The sequence below is a fragment of the Prenolepis imparis genome, unplaced genomic scaffold (assembly GCF_030444845.1).
Source record: "Prenolepis imparis isolate NDT839.2.m4 unplaced genomic scaffold, iyPreImpa1.0 SCAF_9, whole genome shotgun sequence".
Taxonomy (NCBI): domain Eukaryota; kingdom Metazoa; phylum Arthropoda; class Insecta; order Hymenoptera; family Formicidae; genus Prenolepis; species Prenolepis imparis.
In genome coordinates this window covers 11,614,340-11,636,397 of record NW_028141167.1, presented here as the reverse complement: position 1 = coordinate 11,636,397, position 22,058 = coordinate 11,614,340, and the positions used below count along the sequence as shown (strand labels likewise).

Sequence of the window (22,058 nt, the reverse complement as noted above, 5' to 3'; positions counted from 1 at the left end):
TCAATGTTAATGCCAATGTAAGGGGAGATTTCATTGTTTCTCGAAGGCGGTATTTATCTTTATTTTATACCAGGTGAGAGCGAATCCTTCTGGGACGGTTCCAGCGCTGACTTAGCCGGCGCGAATCGTTCCGCGGAAATAAATAGTGCAGCGGCCGCTGGAAATGTCAGGCCTGGGTAGCGGTCGCTTTATCGTCTCGAACCCGCTGAAGAATAGGCCACGTTTTCCGGTCGTTCGCCGGCTATTCCCGGTTTCTCGATGCTATCGAGCTGTATTAATTCCGTTAACCCACTTCGAAACGAAACGAACGTCCGTAAGCTGTCGGGGCTTACGACGAGAGCGGAGCGGGGCGGAAACGATACCGCGTAACGATACAAGGGGGTTAGCCGGATCTCTCAGTATTGAATTCGAGCAATTGATGGTCGTGTAAGCGTGCCGCGCAGCGAAATTAGAAATTCCGATATAGCGGAAGCGGCGAGAAATTTCGTCAGAGTCGCGAGACACGACGGTAGAATAGTATATAGTGGGTGTAATCAGGATCGTCGTGTGCTGACGAGATATTTTTATGCAAAGGTCGAAACGCGATAAAAATATTTGCTGATTATTTTTCTCAATCATTTAGACTGATATAAATTTGATTTCGGATGCATTATATTCATTTGTGTCCGTCAGAATATTATTTTCAGACGATTTTTATTTGAAATTCTCCCAATAAAGCTTCAATTTTAATTTAGAATATTCATTAAATAATAGTTATGAAGGTGAAATATTTAGTGTAAGTCAATTTATTTATAGCTATGCAGACTTTAAGTAGATATACAATGAACAGACATGTTGAGAGCCGACATATATAGAGACATTAAATTAATTATCAAATTAATTATGTATATATAAATAATTAGAAAATTTAAAAAATTTAAAATATTTAATATATATTATTATGGAGAGAGATTGAACTATTTACAGCTATTTAGAAAGAGACGTGGAGTTTTTAAATAGTTCATATTAAACTTTGATTGCACGAAAGCGCTATTTCGGCTATCAAGCCTTAGGTGCTCCGAAGCTCTGTCATATTACGAATGTATCAGCTGTGATACATTTATTTTTATAATATTTAAATATATGATATATACCACATTTTTTCTACACCTTTACAAGAAAAATCAGGAATCGGAAGGATTAAATTAATATTGGACCGAAGATTATGTATATAATTCTGCGTCTTCCTCTTTATATTCCGAACGCTTACTAGTCTCGATTATCTTTAAGATCGATAACAATCCGTAAACTCACGTGCACGACGATATTATCGTGATTTAAAATCACGGCACGCTAGAAAGAGAAAGAGGGAGGGAATGGAAGACTTACGCACATATCTCCCGTGTTCTCAGGCGTGCGAATGCTCGATGGCCCGGTAAACGACGCTGTCGAGGCCAGAGCGCTGGGATTGAATCCTGATCACATCGACATATACAGCGCCTCTTGGGGTCCCGAAGACGACGGCAAGACCGTCGACGGTCCGGGCCCGCTCGCCAGGAGGGCGTTTATTTACGGAGTGACGAGCGTAAGCCACATATATCGCAAACGCCCGTCCACGAAGCGAGAGGATCAATTTATTTTCTGTCGCGAGCTTTTTCACCCCGACATTTTATTCCATTACTTCGGGACGATTTAGAGGCGACCTTCTTTTTGCCGACGTTACGTTAATGTCGCGATGGCATAAAATAAAATTATTATCAATTATAGGCGAAGATTTTTGCAGAGGGCGATTACGGTTTTTACTTCGAGTTGATAAATAGAATAGTTGGAGTGTTATTTCACGAGATATAAATATTTACAGAAAAAATTTTGAGAATATAAATAAATAAATTTCTTTTCAATTGCCATAACAAATTATTTTTCAAAATAATTCTTGATTCACCTCCAGAAAATAATTTGTTTGACTTATAATTTTACATATAAATTGCTTTCTTTCTGTTAAAATTTGTGATTTTCACAAATTAAATGGTATATCAGGAAATAGCTTTTTTATTCCATTATATATTTAAAAGATTTAATTTTTCGGAACAATTGCTAATTAAAATAATACAGCTGCAATAATATCTTTGGCACAAAATTCATCTCATGTTTAGTTTTATTTCGCGGAAATGGATATCATTATTATATATATAAGTATCGCTCGTTTTATTATTTTATAAAAGTACAAAGATCCTATCGCTTCGTTGGTCGCGCGATCTATTTCCTCGCTGTCAACGCACATCCGCGACAATGATCTTTCTTCCCACGCAGGGTCGCAAGGGCAAGGGCTCGATCTTCGTGTGGGCGTCGGGCAACGGCGGTCGGCATACCGACTCGTGCAACTGCGACGGTTACACGAACAGCATATTCACCCTGTCGATATCGAGCGCGACCCAGGGCGGCTACAAGCCGTGGTACCTCGAGGAATGCAGCTCCACCCTGGCGTCCACGTATTCGTCAGGCACGCCCGGCAACGACAAGAGCGTCGCCACCGTGGACATGGACGCCAAGCTGCGTCCGGATCACATCTGCACGGTGGAGCACACCGGAACATCCGCCTCGGCGCCTCTAGCCGCCGGTATCTCCGCCCTCGCCCTCGAGGCAAACCCGACTCTAACGTGGCGCGATATGCAATACCTGGTGGTCCTTACCTCGCGGTCAGAGCCGCTGAGCAACGAGCCCGGCTGGATACTGAACGGCGTGAAGAGGAAGGTATCCCACAAGTTTGGCTACGGTTTGATGGACGCGGGCGCCATGGTCAGCCTGGCCGAACAGTGGACCAATGTGCCGCCGCAGCACATTTGCAAGTCCGACGAGATCAACGAGGAGAGGCCGATTGATCCTACGTACGGTTACACCTTGAGCGTGTACATGGACGTCACCGGATGCGCCGGGTCCTTGAACGAGGTGCGCTTCTTGGAGCATGTGCAGTGCAAGGTAAGATCGCACGCGGGAAATAGGTCGTGTCTATTTTTAACACAGTTATTATGCAAAGATGCTTTAATAACTGCAATTTAGTAGTTATTTAATATAAATGCTATTGATTAAAATATTATTCTAATATTTATATTATTTAGTTACCACACCATAATTTATTAAGTATAAAAGTATTTATTTGGAATACTTGGATATCTAGTATTTATTCGAGAGGATTATGAATGACTATTCAATTCTTGAAAAAGATATTTTATACAGTTAAAGCTTCCGGTATTTTTTTTGTAAAATAAAAAAATTTTTTGTATTCTCTGGTGTGCTGATTTATTTTCACGGAGAAATTTCAAGATTTTTCTTAGTGTCAACATTTTCTGATTTACTTCATACTTGTTTTGGAAATTTCTTTAAGAGTCTTCTTTCTAAAGAAGATAATCTTAACAATTTTCTAAAAATTATTAAGATTGCTCGTGTTCTGTATATTAAAATTAATTTGTCAATTTGATGCGTCAAGTTAGAATTACGTCAAAAGAACTTCGAATTTTATTAAAATATGAATAAAATTTGAATTGCTTGTCGTAAAATAGGTTTCCCTGAGGTTCTTCCCTCGAGGAAACTTAAGGCTCTTACTGACTTCCCCGATGGGTACAACCTCGACCCTATTGTTCGAACGACCACGCGACGTTCTCAGTTCTAACTTCGACGATTGGCCCTTCCTCAGCGTGCATTTTTGGGGCGAGAAGGCGGATGGCCGATGGACCCTGCAGATCATTAATGCTGGAAACCGACACGTCAATTCACCAGGCAAGCTCAATTTAATTTCTTCATTGAATTTTTAGATGCGCGTTTATTTGCAAAGTAAAATAAAAATTTTTATGAAACTTTTATATATATTATTTTATTTCTATTATTATTTTATTATTATTATGTTTATTAGTGTTTTATTATTATTATAATTCATAACACTAATATTTAATGAAACTATTTATTATTAATATTTATTATTCTTAAAATTTTAAATTCTAGAAATAGACTATAGTTTTTTTTTTATCAAAATCCTCTTTCTCCAAAGTAAAGACGATATTGAATTTTTGCATTATTTTTAATAATCAAATTAATTTTATCGGATCTTAACGCTTTCCTTCAACATGTCTTATAATCTCGTCTCGTTGATCTTGTTGCAGGCATACTGAAGAAGTGGCAGCTGATCTTCTATGGCACGTCGACGAACCCGATCCGGTTACGCACGCGGCAATTTAATCCGGTACATTCCGCGTTCCTTCCCTCCCATTCCGTACATTATCCGTTCACGGTAGACGATGATCCGCAACTGTCCGGCTATCCGGGCAATAGCGACTTCTTTTCTTCGTCTACCTTTCAGAATTACCAGGGTCCGTACGCAGGCGCCGCGTCGAATCTACAAGCATCGGTGGCCACCTTGGACGGCTCGTCGGCGCCGATCCTGACGAACCATTTACCTGGCGATGTCTCTTCGGCTGCCGCTTTTGATTCACCCTCGGCGGCGTCGTCCGCGCAAGTGGACGGCTCTCTCGATACTACCAGAAGGATATTGCACGACTGCGATCCTCAATGCGACGCGCAGGGGTGTTACGGAAAAGGTCCGACTCAGTGCGTCGCCTGTAAGAATTATCGTCTCGACAAGTGAGTAGATGAACGCTTCGAACTCTTGCATGAAACAGTCGCCTTATTTTTGTCGATGAAAAGATAGTCTATACAATTCGTGCTTTTTCTAGCGTATCTGCTGAGATTCTTAAAAATAAAATCATTTACGTAATATTGGATGGGTAAATATCTGATAAATATTTAATTCTTGTAGAGATCTATGTGACACTTTAGATTTCTTCTTAAATATAGTTATGTACGATTATCGAAATTTATGCACTGTGGCATCTTCATGAAAAACTAATGAAACAATTTTATACAACGCTACGAAATTATGGATTACAACGGTAGGCACATTCCAGTATAAATGTATTTGCTATTAAGAGAGCAAATGGTATTTTGTCATTTTTTGCGTGTTAAATAATGATTAAACTTATCTTTTTTTTTTAATCACTATAATTTATTTCTTACACACAATGAGAGCTCTCAATGGATCCGTCAATTCTCATTCTATATTTTTTCTTTTCGTTTGACCCTTCTCAACGTAAAATCGTTTGAGAAACAACGCGAGGGATGTCCTTTCTTTTTTTTCAGCACATGCGTCAGTCGCTGCCCGCCAAGGAGCTTTCCCAATCAGGGCGGCGTCTGTTGGCCTTGCCACGAGTCCTGTGAGATTTGCGCGGGCGCCGGTCAGGACTCCTGTCTCTCCTGCGCGCCCGCTCATCTTCGAGTCACCGATCTGGCGGTCTGCCTTCAGCAATGTCCGGAAGGCTACTACGAAAGTACGCCGACAAAAAAATTTTATATTCATCAATCGCGATGATCTCTTTCCCATGAAATCGAGTGATATACGATTTTTTATTTGCATCTCTCCGTGCAGATACTGAAAATAGCACGTGCGTGCCTTGCGAGGCCAACTGCGCCAGCTGTCAGGACAGACCGGACAAGTGCACCAGCTGCGAGCATCACTTGGTGATGCACGAGAACAAATGTTACGCCGCGTGTCCTCCGTATACATACGAGACGCAGGATTACAGCTGCGCTCCATGCCATTCTACCTGCGAGACCTGCAACGGTACGGCGGAGAACCAGTGCATCACCTGCCGAACCGGGCTGTTCGCTTTAAACGGTGAGCGTCATTTATGTGAAATCACATATTCGACAGAAATTTTGATTAAAAAAAATCTAATTACATCAGATATGTAAATGAATTAAATGTGAGATGAGAGATTACGTGTCTCAGAATTTGCTCTCTATATATATATATATATATATATATATATATATATATCATATGGTTTCTGGTTCGAATGTTACAGGCACGTGTCGCGCCTCGTGTCCGACGGGTTACAGCACTGACAAGAAGCGGCGCGAGTGCGTCGCATGTCCACCCGGTTGCGCGACCTGCGCCACGCTGAGTTGCACCAGTTGCATCGAGAGCTGGAGCTTGAACAAGAAGGGGCTGTGCGCGCCCGAGAGTGGCAGCAACTGCAACTCGGGCCAGTACTACGAGAATGGTCAGTGCAAGGTCTGTCACTCGTCCTGCGAGACCTGCGCCGGCCCCACGGAAGATCACTGTATATCCTGTCCGAACCCGTTGCTGCTTCAAGGCAAGCGCTGCGTGTCTCAGTGCGACGACGCGTATTACTCCGTGGTACAACCTTCGCGGCCGGTTTGCGTCCCTTGTCTACACACCTGCAAGAGTTGCGTCTCCCGCCTGAACTGCACGGCGTGTCAAGATGGCCTGCAGCTGCAGAGCGGAGAGTGCAGATCGTCCTGCGCGCCAGGGTAAAGCGGAAGAATTTAATATGAATCATTGAATAAATTGATGATTGAAGAACAGCATTGATATGTTTCGTATTCTCTTTCCTTTTGGTTTCAGTTATTACAGCGACAGAGGTCAATGCGCCAAGTGTTACTTGTCGTGTAAAACGTGCTTGGGACCCAGGAGGGATCAGTGCGTCACATGTCCGAGAGGCTGGCAATTAGCAGCCGGCGAATGCCATCCCGAATGTCCGGAAGGTTTCTTTAAATCCAACTTTGGTTGTCAGAAGTGTCATCATTATTGCCGCACGTGCAAGGGTAAGTAAATTGGATTAATTAAATCTAATTATTTCTCAACGGGAAAATATCCGTTCCAGGAGAAGGTCCGCTAGAGTGTACTTCCTGTCCCCCTCATTCGATGTTGGAAGGCGGACTGTGCATGGAGTGTCTGGGAGCGCAATACTACGATTCCTTAACACAGCTCTGCAAGAGTTGCCATTCCGACTGCCGAAGATGCACTGGCCCCGGCAAGTTCAGCTGCGCCGCATGTTCGCCGCCGCTGCATTTGGACAAATTGAACAATCAGTGCGTGCCTTGCTGTACGGGCAACGAAAAGGGGCCTCAAGCTGAAGAATGCTGTCTCTGTGATCCAGAAACTGGTAATTCTCACGTGCTGACGTCTTAATATTACACGTAAAGTTTGCGTAAATAAATAAATGTACATATTAACAGACAGATAATATATCTGCCGTTAATAGAGAGATGTTATACAAGCATCAACGCGCTTATTGGATTGAAAAAATAATTTTTTAAAAATTTATACTTATTCTAGTTAGTTTATGTTATTATCGATATGTTGTTGCATTTATACACTGTTATAAATATCGACGTTTACTGAATAGTGTTATTTTAATGTGTAGGCGGCTGCAGGAACAGCTCGCCAGCTGGAAAGAGAAGAGTACCGGGAACAGAATTCTCGGCCGACACGGCTATTTCTGAGACATATTTTGACAGTTACGATAAATCAAGTAGAAACAACGATTCGGCTTCATTTGCCGTAACAGCAGCCACGACTATGGCGGTCGCTATTTGCTTAGCGTCGATTGCGTTATTTGCAATGATATTTGTCGCTCTTCAGGTATGCATCTAATTCAAATTTAAAAAATCTGATATTTGATTGCGAAGTCGTTCAAGCTTGTATTTAAGAAACTTTTTAAAATTGCATCAATTTATATCAGTATTATATTTAATGTATTGTTCAAAGTATAATTTATATAGTTTTCAAAAAATAAATGATTCAATGACGAGGGAAGATAAATGTGCGTGCGTTATCATTTTATTCGCAGGCCTGGTCCGGCAGAAGGGAGACCAATATGGGATATACGCAGCTCGCCGTGAAAATGGAACCGTCCGAAGATGTGGACATCGACGACGCAACAGAGCTAATGACTTAGACTTCGTTAACTGCCACGTAGCTATTGACCCCTTGTCGAAGAGTCGCACAGAGATCAACGAATCTCGATTGTGATCAGTTCGCGAGTCAGAAGTTACGTGCTTTCGCGTCAGCGAGGTCCAGAGATAGCCTACATACGTGTAATGATGAAAATGGGAAAACGGTGGTAAATACGTAACGAAAAGGGAGAAATACAAGGAGAAACAAGAAGAGGAGGAGGAGGAGCAAACAAAGGATGATTCGTCGAAAACGTGATAGTAGAACTCCGTAGAGTATGAACAGCGAAAGAGGAAGAGAGAAAGAGAGAGCGAATGAGTGAAAGGAAGTGTATGATTGTTGTTTATCTGGCCGTGGTGCGATTGAACATGAACATGCGAATGTATGAGGGATGTGTGTGTTTAGCTAGAGATATACTTTTCTGCCCGTCATCGTTGTCGAGTGCGTCGCCGATGCCGTCATCACACCATACCGAGTTACTTTCGATACGGACGGTGATTCTGAACACGGAGAAAAAAAAGGGTGGAAAAAAAAGGTGAAGGACATTATGAAGTGCCTGATTAGTGACACCCTTGATCCCACACCCTTTCGCGTTCCCCCTCCGACGCTTTCTGTTCACGAAGTAACGCCGAATCTTCGTCGATTGTCGCGTCGATCATCGTCGCGTGTATCCACGAACAAATAGAACTTCAGCGACGGACAAGTTACAAGTGTTGCGCGGTACAAGAGTCGAAAGCAATCTAGTTCATTCACTAGCATCTTTGAATTATATCTATTGATGTTTTTCTTTTCTTCGCGCAACATTCTTCTTGACGCAATCGACGACCGTCGTCGAGTTATTCAAGAAAACGAAGGCACATCTCTTCGCCTCTCTTCGGAAAGCTACTACCGACATTCCGTTAAGGGGTGAAGGGATATAAAAGTGGCCTCCGTACATTAGGCTGAACCACGGACCACGTAATCGTAATCGTTAATCGTGAGAATTATGAATGGATATTGTTATATATTTGTACAAATGATAATAGTAACAAGTGAGCGAACAAAAGGGGGTAATCGCACAAGGATCAGGAGGGGGAGGCGAAAGAAACGATAGTTCGAGACGACGAATCTCACTTTGAGTCTCGACTAATCGACGCAATTCGCATACACGGAGGAACCAACAGATTGTTACTCTCGTTTGCTACGATTGCTGCGATCGCCTAGTTATCAGACGCGTCTGTGACGTCAGTCGTCGTATTCCAGTACCTCCCAAACCGGCATAACACACACCGTCGTACACAGCTATTGCGTTTTGTAAACTGTTTGTTGTTATTATTTGATTGTCTATATCGATGTTTTGTTTAATATCTCACTTTCTCCGCGTTGTTCTTACTATTTTTTTAATTTTCACTGATATCCGTTCTTTTTCCCCCATTTCGTTGGGATCGCATGAGAGGAGAAAAATCGTTTTTTAAAAAAAAAGAAAAAAGAAACAAATGAATGAACAAGAGAGACAACCATACGCAACGATCCGCAGTGAATCGATATTCTTGAAAGCCATCGCCCACGCCTACTCGTGTGAATATTGACTTTCTCCTCGTGATTTGATATAAAGCTATTATTGTACTTTTATGATGACCGCGATTATAAATATATACATATATACATACACACACGCAACGCGCGAGTATATGCAATTATTTCTTGACCATCCTTGCGACACTATCTCGTTTTACATAGATCTGCCCGATGTTCCATTTTCAAGGTATATACATCATTCTAGGTAAGTACGACTACAATATTGACTTTAATCACGGCGATGCGTGAGAAAGATGCTAGCAAATCGACCGTAGAAGTCGGGAGTATTAAATTCCGTAATCCCGAAATCTTCGTGACTATTACTTAATGAAACATTAAAGATTGAATCATATACTTCCATCGTGTATTCATATGCATTAAAATTTAAACGTAGTTTTTGAATGATTGAGCATCTACTCGCAAATCGAGAAATCTGCTGTGGAATTTCTAAATATTTTGAAGATCATGCTTGGAGAAAGTAGCGAGTCGCGGCTGTTTCAACTTTAATATAACAGAAAAGTGGCCGAACTTTTTTTCAGATTAACTTTCAAGAGAACACAACTTTCAAATTTTAATTAAAAAGGAATTTCCAAAAGTTCTTCTCGAAAAAGGTAATTTATGTAATAAATTAATAATACGCATTATTATTAATTATTGTAAAATTCTTCTCAATGATAAACTTATATTGAATGATTGATTATTTGACTGTCTATATATAATTTTAGCGCATGAAATTTCATGTAAAAAGTTAGCATTTCTCTGTCGATCATTTAACTTTAAATTATGTCTCTTCCACCTTGTGTTCAACAGATACGTATCAATCCCCTAGTTTCCAATTGTGAGCAACTTGAGAACGTCGATCTCGTTGGACTCTATCGGGAATAAGAATCGCGCGCGAAATGAAGTTCTTAATTAGGATACGAGAACTACTAAATCGCCGTGTCACGCGACGAGGGAAACGGCGCGTGTCAGCAGAGTTTGCCGACGACTCTATGGAGAAATTACATTCGGCCGATTGTCTTACTTCCTTCACGAACAAGGTAAACCTGTGAATGACGCGAGAACGAATCGTCAGCAGTCATTCTGACATTCTATTTGCGCTCTTCGATCCTCTCATGTTTATTAAATCTAGAGGCTGATGTAAATGATGACGAGCGGCGACAGCTGCGAGACGTAAAAGAACGATCCCCCCGAATTTCAATTTCATTTAAGAGAATTTTCGTTCCCTATTGGACAACTTTCATTTTACTATGTTATTGGTACAAAAATCTGCTTGAGAATGCTTTAATAATTGTAAATTATTATATAGATAACGAATATTAGAAATAATTATTGATAAAGTATTTTAAAAAATTTCAATTTTTAAATTTGCAAATAATTTTAGTTTGATTAATTTTAGCATAATTTATATTTTGTAGATCGGAAATATATATTTTTATTTTCTAATCAAATGAATTTTCTTAGCTAATAATCATATCAATTTTTTGATCCAGACATTCTTCTGTTTTTTACCTCATTTCTTTTAATAAGACACTAATTTGAAAACATTAAAAAATAAGCTTGGATATAGTTCAGCTTTTTTCGAGTCTTTTCTTCTCACAGTCCGATAAAATTTAATATCTATTCATATAAAGTACATATATGAGATCGGAGAAGCTCTTTCTCTCTCGCAAAAGCAAATTATTTTCCATTCAATCTACTTCTTCGTTCACGAAGTAAAGGTATTGCAAAATCATATAACTTTCATATTACTCGACGACCGCAAATGTTCCGGAGAAGAATCCAAAGGGGACAGATATGTGCGGTTGGCGTTTTTCTCCGGAAATATTGCCAAAATCCCACGAGCAGAGAGAGATGAAACGAGAAAGAGAGAACGAAGAAACGACTTTAATCAAAGTTGACCTTTCTCTTCGCCACTCCCAAATCGTCCGTTTTCATTGCCCTGTTTTTCCATGTCCATGTTCTCGCGAAAACGGACGAATACGAAACTATATACGAGTCCGACCGGCGTCCGGAGGCAGGAAATAAATAAGCTTTTCGGTATATAAGAATGGAAGAGCGTTGCGGCGATATAAAAGCGGGCAATCGGCGGTGATTCGAGAAGGGTGGACTAAAGGTGTTGCGGGGGTAAAAGACAGGGTGGGCCGTGGTCAGAATAAAAGGAAAGATCGATGTGGCGCCTTGGGCCGAAAGGTTTCCCTCGATCGGACATCGAAGAATAAACAAGGCATTACTCGAGGTTTTATTCTTTCCTTTGCGAATGAGATATTCCTAAAATTTTCTCCAGAGTTTAGAAATAAATGATTGATGCTGAACTGAAATATATAGTTCTCCCTTATTATGCTGGTTTTCGAAGTGCCACAATTTCTATAGAATATAGAGACATATCTATAAAAATAATTGATTACAGAATATTACTTTCGTAGAGAATTCTTTTTTTTAATTAACAATATATTTCAATATTCATCTCTCAAGTAATAAAATATGCATTTGTTAATGCAACTAATTCCGTCGTCAAAATGTGGCCCAGTGTCATAGAAGAGACATTCTTTCAGATTTGTTAAATATGAGGTGATAGTTAAAGGATTTAAAAGATTGATTTTTTCTCGCGTATGGCTGATTGAACTATATATTATAGCTTTTATTTATTTTCATTATCAATTAAATAAGGAAACATTATTTTATTGTTATTTAAAGAATTGTTAAAATTATATTAATTTTTCAAAATTAAAAAGAATTAAATTAGAATTCCCCGACACGTTTTCAAAAATAATTTTAATAATACTATTAATAATGAAATATTAATTGATGAAAAAACTGATAAAAATCACCAGAAAATAACCATTGCTTTCAATTATATAATTTATAATAGTGGTCTTAAAATCCGCGAGTGTTAGGAACAAATTCTTTGTCGAATTTCAAGCCTATTATCTTTTTTTTAATTAAATAATAGAAAATTCTCTATAGATCCTTACATCTATGTCAACTTAACATTACGATTCCCACCGCATTGTTTCATGAATAAAAATTACGTTCAATACTCAACAATGAGCGGAAGCACCGAAAGCAAGCTCTCGGAGCGATAACTTGTAATTCGTTATCGCGGATAATAAAGCTGCGGCGAAAGCGATAGCCCTACATTTTTCCGCAAGACCGGAAACGTTAACGGCACGGCGGTAACGCGGCAAGAAACTTGAGCGGAAAGAAGGACGCGACGAAGGAAATTCGCTTGCGAGTTTCCCCGCCCAAGCCCTTTTATAGCCTCTCTCTCGCGCACGAGAAGAGAGGAGATCGCATTTATTTTCCTCAGCAGCATCAAAGCTTAAACCATACGGCACCGCGTGCGGAAAACGGAACACCGTAAAAACTTCGCCGCAAGAAAGAAACTTCATACCGCTAGTTTTCCCACCGAAATGTCCTCTCCTTTCGCCTGGTACCATCGTAACTCTGATCTTTGCGCGTAGTCAGACGGAAGTGCATAGATTTTGTTCCGATTTGTGGGTTTCAGCCATAGAAGAGACATTATTTCAGGTTTTTTCAGCGAGATAATAGAGTTGAAAAATTTAAAAGATTGATTTTTTATCTTGTATTTGGATGATCGAACTATATTAAATAGCTTTTGCCTCTTTTTGTTATCAATAAAATAATGGAAGATTATTTTATCGTTATCTAAAGAATTGTTAAAATTATATCAATTTTAAATAAAAAAAGATTAGAATTAAATTCAAATCAAATTAAAGTAAAAGTAATAGATTTTTTTATTTGTAGCTAAATTATTTTTTGATTAAAAGAAATGATATACACGTTGCTTCAACATTGCTAATTTCCCACTCCTAAATTTATTCTTCCATAATGTGTTTCCATATCACACTAAGAATATATTTCCATATCACATTTATTTCCAAAATTATTATAAAATATTATAGTCTTCTTTTCCTTGAAAATTCCTTCTATGACATTTAGGATATAGTACCAAACGTTCGATCGTGCCATTATCTCCTCGTAATTCGAGTGTCTATAATTCTTCGTCATGATCGAAACGACCTTTTTTCGTAGCCTCCTCCTAATATACGGATAAATCATAAAACCGTCTGTCGTTTCCTGCAAGACGTGAATGACTGTCGCATTTCCGAGGATCCAGGGTGCTATAAACCCTCATCCCCGAAATATCGCCTCGTCTCGAACTCGTTATTGTTCGGAAGAATCGAACATTCGTTAGCCATCAACGTTCATCTGTAGCCATTTCCTGGGTGACGTATACAAACATTTCAGTCAACGCTAATCGAGATAACGGGATAAATGCCGTAAATTCGCCGACAATAATTCGCAGGGGAGGAAGCGAGATCTCGCTCGTTTACTTTTATCAGCGCGCCGTAAGCGGATATCGTAAATTCGCAACGAGCGAATCTGTATGCATCTCGTATGTAAACGTGCATCACCGATGTTTATCAGTAATGCACGATACAGCTGGTCTGATTCTACGCATATTTTCCGATACAAATCGTTTCCTCTAAAAAAGAGCAGACAATCATATATGGTCAAACATCTTTCTCAAATTGTTTAAAATTGTTTGAGACGTTCATCTTCTTGAAATTCCTCCTAATTTTGAAATATCTTTATCATAAAATATTCCCAAGACTTTCGTATTAATTTTCATTATACACTCAAACAGAAAAATAAAATCAGGAAAAACTAAAGTCATAATCGTGTCTGGAGCAAATTAATCCACAATGTTATATTACATTATAATATATTAAATGAATAAATGGATATATCTTTCATATATTAATAAAATTTACTTTATGAATGAAGAAAGTTATGAATAAATTTATGAAAATTATTAATTTGAATTGCACGTACAGAGAACGTAATTGAAGTAAAGAGAGTATTTCGACGATGGGGCGAACTTTAGCGAAATGAGAAAATATTCTATCAAACTTTAGTGCGCGGCTCTGAATTTAATTATCTTCCTGTCATCTGTTTTCTCGTATCACGAGTAATCGATTTTTCGTTAGGAACGCCAAGTAGCGCAGTCAGAGAGAGAAGTCAAAGACGACCTGGGAAAGAAACGGGCTATTATCGAGCTCGACCTCTCAGCGAGGTCTCTGATCAAAGCGAAGAGGATACGGGAATATTTTCACCCGCCACGAAAACGCGAAAGAGCTCGACATCTCGGCTGCTGCATGCACGTTCTGTCACTTTCCTTTGTCCATCCGCGAGAGATACGCTATTTCGTCCATTTCCTGTGATTACAATTTTCCGCTTTTCGTTACGAACGTCGTCCGGTTGGACTTTGGTCATATCCGACTGCGGAACTTTGCTTTAGAATCGCCTCTGCGGAGGCTGGACACCTATTCTCCCTTTTCACGATTCAGTTCTAGTTTGCCGGGGATAATAACGAAGAGTTCGTCGCCCCGAAAGGGATGATGCGCGTTGAAAGGCAGCAAAGTGGGATAACAAGCGTTTTAGCGCCGATAGATGCACTAGACTAGATTAAAGGAGAAAGCCGGAATTCGGGCGATGGGATTTATCGGTTAAAAGCGACCAGGAGTATCATCAATACTGATGTGACCGTTCACATTCGCCCGAAAGGTACCATTCATCTTCCACTTGTATCATCCCTGTTAGCTTTCTGGCGATATTCGACGATACAAGATGAGAAAAGCAGACTTTGATTCTAATAACAGATATTTGGAGCAATTAAAATTATTTTTTGTCAGTGGAATGTTGAAAAAAAACTAGTAAGCTCATCGAAATAAAACAAAATCTGTTTTTTTATACAAGATGGAATTAATTAACAAAATTGTATATATTGTTTACTTAAAGTAAATCTTGCTTACTTAGAATTTTTAATTAGAGAGAGCTTCAACGATTCAGGTATTTAATATTGGCAATCAAAATTGTAAGAAATACTGATTTTACATTTATTGAATTGGATACAAAAAACGATAATTTCTTTCAAAAAGTATTTATTTTTATCTGGATTAATTCTTAATTAAAAAATATAACTCATTGAAAAAAATTAGTTTTATGAAACAAGTTTTTCTAGCTTTGTAACATCATAATAGAGTTTGATAATTTTCTTAATGACAAAAGTAACACCTAGCTGTATTCACAAAGGGTTTAATCAAGTTGGCTTTTAAGTATTATCACCGGCACATTTAGATAGCGTCTCAATTTGTCCACCGAAAGTCGTTTGCGAGCCGTTGTTGTTTCGAGTTAGTCGATTGCAGCTTGCGGAAACTGCAAAGCTCGCAGAAGCTCTCTTGAGTATAACACAAGTACCTTAACAAAGCGACGTTTCTCATATACGGACGTACGACTCATATACGGATGAAAATTTGCCCGTCTTATTAAAGTATTAAGCCAACGAGAGGAAGTCGAGAATGGTCTCGAATGTGCGTGATAATATGATCGTTTAAATTCGACACGGCACCGGGCCACAATTTTTTTTCATGTCACGGATCGTACGTAAGAAAACAACAGACATCTTTCTTTTTAGAAACATATGTACCTATATATATACATACATATATATAGTAAGAATCCTCGCGTATTTCTCTTTTAACGCTTTTGTATTATACAGCAGACTGTTGAGTTGGTGAAGTATGAATAAAGATTATCATAAAATATAATATAGAATTGCAACTTTACGAAAAATAAATAAATAATTAATTAATTAATATATATATAATTTAATTTGAATTTCTTGATATATTAATTATATGCACATCATTAATTATACGCATCTGTATAAAATATATAATGTTTAATGTATATACAATATAATATAAAAATCAGAGAAATATTATGAATATGTTCTCGCACATTTAATTTCATTTACGAGAGAGAAACTGCGAGATGTTTATAAAAGGAAGAATCTGTGCGGCGGTTCTCTGGCTCCGCATATAAGGTACGTCTGTATATACGTTTACCGTAACTACTGTCGGTTGCACCGCTACCGCGACTATATCTCTCAAAAGAGAAATTTTACGATCCTCTAGAAGGGATTATACCGCTCTCTGCAGCGCATATTTTCGCATGAGATACATCTACTTGTGTTCTAAATTAACGATTACGCAAAAAGTTTTAATTGGTTCCGAGTACTTCGAAGCTTCGGACAAATCAAGTTTCGGACAAATCTGTGTTAATACGAAAGAACAATTAATATTTCACGTTTCAGACAAAATACAGAAAATATATAGTTTTTAGAATTTCTTTAATTTTTACTCATCTTTTCTTAATCAGCTTTCATCAACATATGCTTACAAATAATTAATTAATGCGGTAATATTATTTATTAAATTGATTCAAAAGAAAATTACTGAATTAATTAGTCTCGATGGCGGCAAATTGCCTCTTGAATTTTTATCCACGTAATTTTCATCAGCGATGATTTATTAACCAATTAATAAATATTATATTTTGTACATCAAATACAAAGGAATCATAACCAATTTGTAAATTATATTTTGATGTCCACAATGTATGTCAGGGATATTATTTTAATTCGATTTCATTATATTCATATATAAATGCAATTTAAAGTATTTTTAATTTTCATTTAGTAATAATATTCCAAATTAAAATTCTATTAAATGAATCTATTTGAAATTAAATATTATTATTTTTTTGCCAATTTTGAAGATTATTTTGTGAGAGTTTATCTTTTGTACTCTTTTCAATTTCTCTAGAAATTAATTCAATATCTTTGTTATTATAAATAATAATATTCCAAATTAGAATTCTATTAAACGAAAGTCTATTTGAAATTAGATACTTTTTTTTGTCAATTTTGAAGATTATTACAAGAGATTATCTATTCTTTTTAATTTCTCTAGAAATTAATTCAACATCTTTATTAAGGAAAAGTCTTCGAATTAGTCGTACGAACGAAAGTTTGTAAAAAGGATTCGTTTCTATTTCGGTGGGACGTGGTCCAAGATACGTTATCGCAGTGAAAGCAATCGGAGAACTTTTCCGCACGGTAAACGTGCGGCACACTAATGCGGCATAATTGTATGCACATTAAATGAGCTTTCGGCGCTCTCGGTGATTTAGATAGCGACTTGTTTTGTAACTACGATTGTTTCCTCCCTGAATGGAGTGAGCTTGAAATCGAACGACTCGCAAATGGCACGATTTCGATTTCCGGAGAAATCGGAAACGCCAATTCGTTCCTATTCGAACATCTGTGCAAACGATTATTTTGTTTTCGTGCCTGCCTCATCCCTACACCAGTCTTTAACCCATCACACTCGCGAAATGAGAATATTAACAAGAGATGTCGTTTTGGCATCAAAGAAATCTCACCGCATTCGTGAATCATCACATTCATGAATCAGTATTAAATAAAAGTTTCAGTATTCGTTAGGATGCATAAATTCTCTCTACAGTAGCTCTTCATTAATTTAATATTTATTTAATTAATGAAATTATTTCAGTCAAAATAATATTTGTTAATTTTCCTTGAGAAGAAATGAATTTATCGGACCTTTCGATCACCTTTTGCACCACTGGAAAATTTTCGCGTTGATGTGCAAAAACTGTAATGACTGAGATGTAAATGAGATGCACGAATAAAAGTGATGCAAATGCCGTTAGGAAGGTAGAAGCCAAATTTTTCGTTTAAAAGTAAGAACATTATGCAAAGGCGCGTTCGTGCGAATAGTTTTGCTTTTACGACAAAGCTTCGTATTTTAAAGCGTTTGCTTGTAAACGTCTTTTTTGTCATCATTACACAGTAATTACAACGTCAGTCATATATAGGATCGCGATTTACAATTCGTAGTAAATTTATAATTTTGCAATATGCATTAGGTTCTGGTAGAATTAAATTCCATTAGATTTATTGTATTCTAATTATTATAATATATGTTTATAATATATATACAATAATAATAAATAATTTTAATTTTATAATATATATTTGTTATCATTATAATTTATATTTATATTCTTCAAATATGCATATTATTTAAAGATTTAAAGAAAACGTTTGGAATTTTTTTACCGAGTGAATTACCAAATAATTGCGTGATAAAACTTATTTCTATTTTTCGGAGAATATTTTCATTATTTGCTTGCGGTCAAAGTTTGATATGGTAATTAGTTATATGGTTATTTTAGGAACATACGCGGGATACGCAGAGACAACTCGCTACTTGCATCAGTAAATAGAGTAAATGTAGTTGAGCATGATTGCATGTTTATTGATCATGGCATACGTATACTCAGCACGGCTGGTTCTGTTTTAGTTATTTATCGATTAAAACAGGCAGGTAGTACATACATACTACGCTTCATACGTTCGACTAGAACTCTAACTAGCTGAATGGGAATTGTGACTGCAAATAATTTGCAAATGCTTTCCGGTAAAGTTTATTCCGGATCGGCAAAGTATCACTACGCTGTGACAGGGAATGTTATCTGTTTCCTGATCGTGTATTGCATTAATAAATATGTTATCATAGTTGAAATTTTAGTTAATATTTACATGACAGTTCTATATGAATAATAGAATCTGATTAAATGTATAGGTATAAAAATATACAATATCTATATATATAAATAATTTTTATGTATTGATAGAATATTATTAAACGTCAGTAAAAAAAAAGATCGAATTTTTAAACTACTATATCATCGAATAAATAATTTTCTTAATGAGATAGCCGTGACGTTTTACTGAAAGTTTAGTTTAGAAATCATTTTTTATGTATCTACTAATATAAATTTTATGAAGAATTATAATTTATTAAATACATTATTATGTATTCCATATATTACATTATCAAATCATATTATTATGCATTATTATAATATATTATTAAACCTGTTTATATATAATGCATTAGCGTTTTCAAAGTGCAAAGAAAACACTGACACATACCACTATATGCCACGTGAAACTTGGGCACGTAATAATATTGATAGCTTATTAACATTTATTTGCATTCTTATTCAAAAAAACCTTCCTTTTAATTAAAAAAAAAAAAAAAGAAAAGAAAATGTTTATAAATAAATATAAGTTTTGCGATAAAAAAATTTGTGTGAAGAAATTAAGATATTTAAGGATATAATGAGGATATAAACATACATATTTAATAGTCGCGAGAATGAGAAATAAAAGTGAATCTCGCAGTTTCCTCTACATTTACGAAAATAATAGCGTTTGAAACACAGTTGCTCTGGGAGGAATTAAAGCAGGAAATTAATGTGGAATTGGACCTATAGAGCCGTCAACATCGCGCGAGACTAAAACCGCGCATATTTAGCAGGAGCTCCAGGACTGGCGATATCGCTACTCGCGAATTTAACGGGCCGCTAGGAAGATAAGTCCGCATAATCGCTCGCCGCGAGATTTATGCGTCCACTCGACGATAAATCTCACCAATCTAGCTGGATTACGCATCCGTAAATTAGCGACGGTTGACACCTCCCCAGTTCGCGACCGCGAACGGGAAAAGAAAACGGGTTAAAAATTTATTATTTCGCGCGGATTAGAGTGCATGCGTTTCGTATTCATCAGATTTACGTGGAATCGGGAGATGCACCCATGCAAATGCGATGTACCAATTGATTTTAAAGAAAAATAAAATTGATCAGATCAGCATCCCGATTTTGACAATTTCGAGCATATTTAAATAAGTAGCTTAAATAATAAGCTGTAAGAAAGCAAGCTTTTAATGATAAAAATAAAATATTGTATGCATATTCTTCGAATGATACTTTCATTCAGTAAAAACTTTGCTAGGATAAAATGATTGAATCGTTCTAATTTTCTCCTCTTCTGAATAATGGTTCCGCTAAAATGCGAAAGACGCACTAACATAATCCGAGTGCAGATTAATGTGCGATTAATGACCTGAGAATTGAAGGACCGACTCGATCAATCACTGATATCTAATTTCAGTGTGCTCTATTAAGCTCTAAGAAAATTATACTTAAAATCTACATCAAATTAAAAAATATATAATAAAAAAATTTGTCTAAATTACTGCATATCGAATTATAACATTAATGAAGAGTACTGTTTATAAGATAAGAAAAAAGTTACACGTATATTATTATTTATTAAAATAACTATAGTAAGTAATAGTCATATAAAATAAATCAAATATTAAACGTTGAAGCAATTAATTTTTTGCAACAAAATTTTTATATCATATATCTATCAATAATTTTAATAATTCTAAAAAGATACAAGAAAATTAAATATATTTTTGCTAAATGTATGTATGCAAAATAATATTATTATTACATTGTTACATTCTTCATTTTAATTATAATAAAATAATTATATATAAATACGAAATAAATAATCTATATATAATCTGATATGTATAAAATCCGAATATATGGCTAAAATATAAAACAAATCCAGAATCTTCTTTTATAAATGGCGATAAAGTGAATAAAATCGAAATCTAAGCAATGTGTCTCTCATGTACAGTACATATATCTCGCTGTGTGAACTCGATATGAAGCAATCTTCGATTTCTTCATCCCCCAGGAGGCAGACACCGTACACATGCTGCACAATATATATTTCGTAAAAGGTCGAAACACAGCTGTTCCGGTTAGTTTAATAATATCGTACGCGGCCGATGCAATGATGGTAAACGTGCGTTTCATTTTTACATGATATAAATGCAATATGTCGTTCAAGATGTATATGTTACACGGGAATTTTTTGGCTGTAAATTTCTCATCGAGTATTTCTTGATATAGTCGGCATTTGCGGTGTGTACATTCCGCGGAAACACGGTAGCGAGGCAAATCCGAACGCGAAATACCGGATTCCAAGGAGCGTCCCAAGTATCCGAGAGACGCGCCAGTTCCGCACACAAGTCTGTTTATCCGAATATCCCGGAGATAAGATAGGAATCGCAAGGATGTAAATCTCGCTCGTCTTTTAGAAACAACATGTCTCGACTGAATATTATGTCCCGCTACATATACAAAGTAAGCGATTTTATTTGGCATACCGAGATCTGACTGACTGGTAAAAAAAGTATGTAACTATTTCCTGTTTCCCAAATAATACGAATGCCTAAAAGATGTTAAAAAGACAGAATGATTATTTTAGGCAACTTTTTAGATTGTATAATTATTTTTTTGTTTGATCACTTAATAACATGAGGTCATATTATTTGTAATTTTCAAATGGAACAATAATAGAGATACAAATTCATGTTAGATTTGTGACTTTTTAATTGTCGTAACATAATAATAATTCGATGAATAAAAATTATGTCGTGACATAATAATAATTCGATGAATTAAAATTATATTTGGCACGTAATAAGAATTCGAAATTATTATTATGTTGCAACACAACTTTAATAGCGGCGACCTAGTGTCGATATTTAATATTTAAAAGCTATTCAAGTATTCATCGCTCGTATATTTCGATGGATTTTTGGATTGTCTTAAAATATTAAATATTGACACAATGGCCCATATTCTAGATCTTTTTTTATCGATAAAAAATGATCCAGAATATGGGTCTATGTCTTCGCGGACCTTATGCGGCGCATTCTTATAATATGTAAATTAAATAAAATAATTTGTACGCTGGTGTCTGTTTGGTACCAAAATTTTATACAAACAATGTACTGTCGAAATATATAAGAGATTGTATTTTTATAAGGGATTTATTTTTACAATACTAGAACAACACAAGCTCGCACGTAGCGCTTGTGTTGTCCTA

The 22,058-nt window shown here is 36.7% G+C and overlaps 1 protein-coding gene across 2 annotated transcripts in view; it reads left to right on the top strand.

The window, feature by feature from the left end:
• The window catches only part of Fur2 (furin-like protease 2), a 340,885-nt gene extending 331,449 nt beyond the window's left edge, over positions 1-9,436 (top strand). Inside the window, exons 6-17 of one of the 2 annotated variants that reach the window (XM_083045203.1) lie at positions 1,392-1,564; positions 2,290-2,955; positions 3,537-3,753; positions 4,134-4,213; positions 4,331-4,611; positions 5,167-5,354; positions 5,453-5,701; positions 5,892-6,360; positions 6,455-6,654; positions 6,714-6,995; positions 7,257-7,474; positions 7,683-9,436. In XM_083045203.1, the coding sequence (XP_082901329.1) occupies positions 1,392-1,564; positions 2,290-2,955; positions 3,537-3,753; positions 4,134-4,213; positions 4,331-4,611; positions 5,167-5,354; positions 5,453-5,701; positions 5,892-6,360; positions 6,455-6,654; positions 6,714-6,995; positions 7,257-7,474; positions 7,683-7,790 (3,131 nt within the window). In that variant the 3' untranslated portion in view covers positions 7,791-9,436. Of the gene's footprint in view, positions 1-1,391; positions 1,565-2,289; positions 2,956-3,536; positions 3,754-4,133; positions 4,612-5,166; positions 5,355-5,452; positions 5,702-5,891; positions 6,361-6,454; positions 6,655-6,713; positions 6,996-7,256; positions 7,475-7,682 lie in introns of both variants that reach the window. The other variant, XM_083045202.1, reaches the window with a different exon arrangement.
• The last annotated feature ends 12,622 nt before the right edge of the window (positions 9,437-22,058 follow it).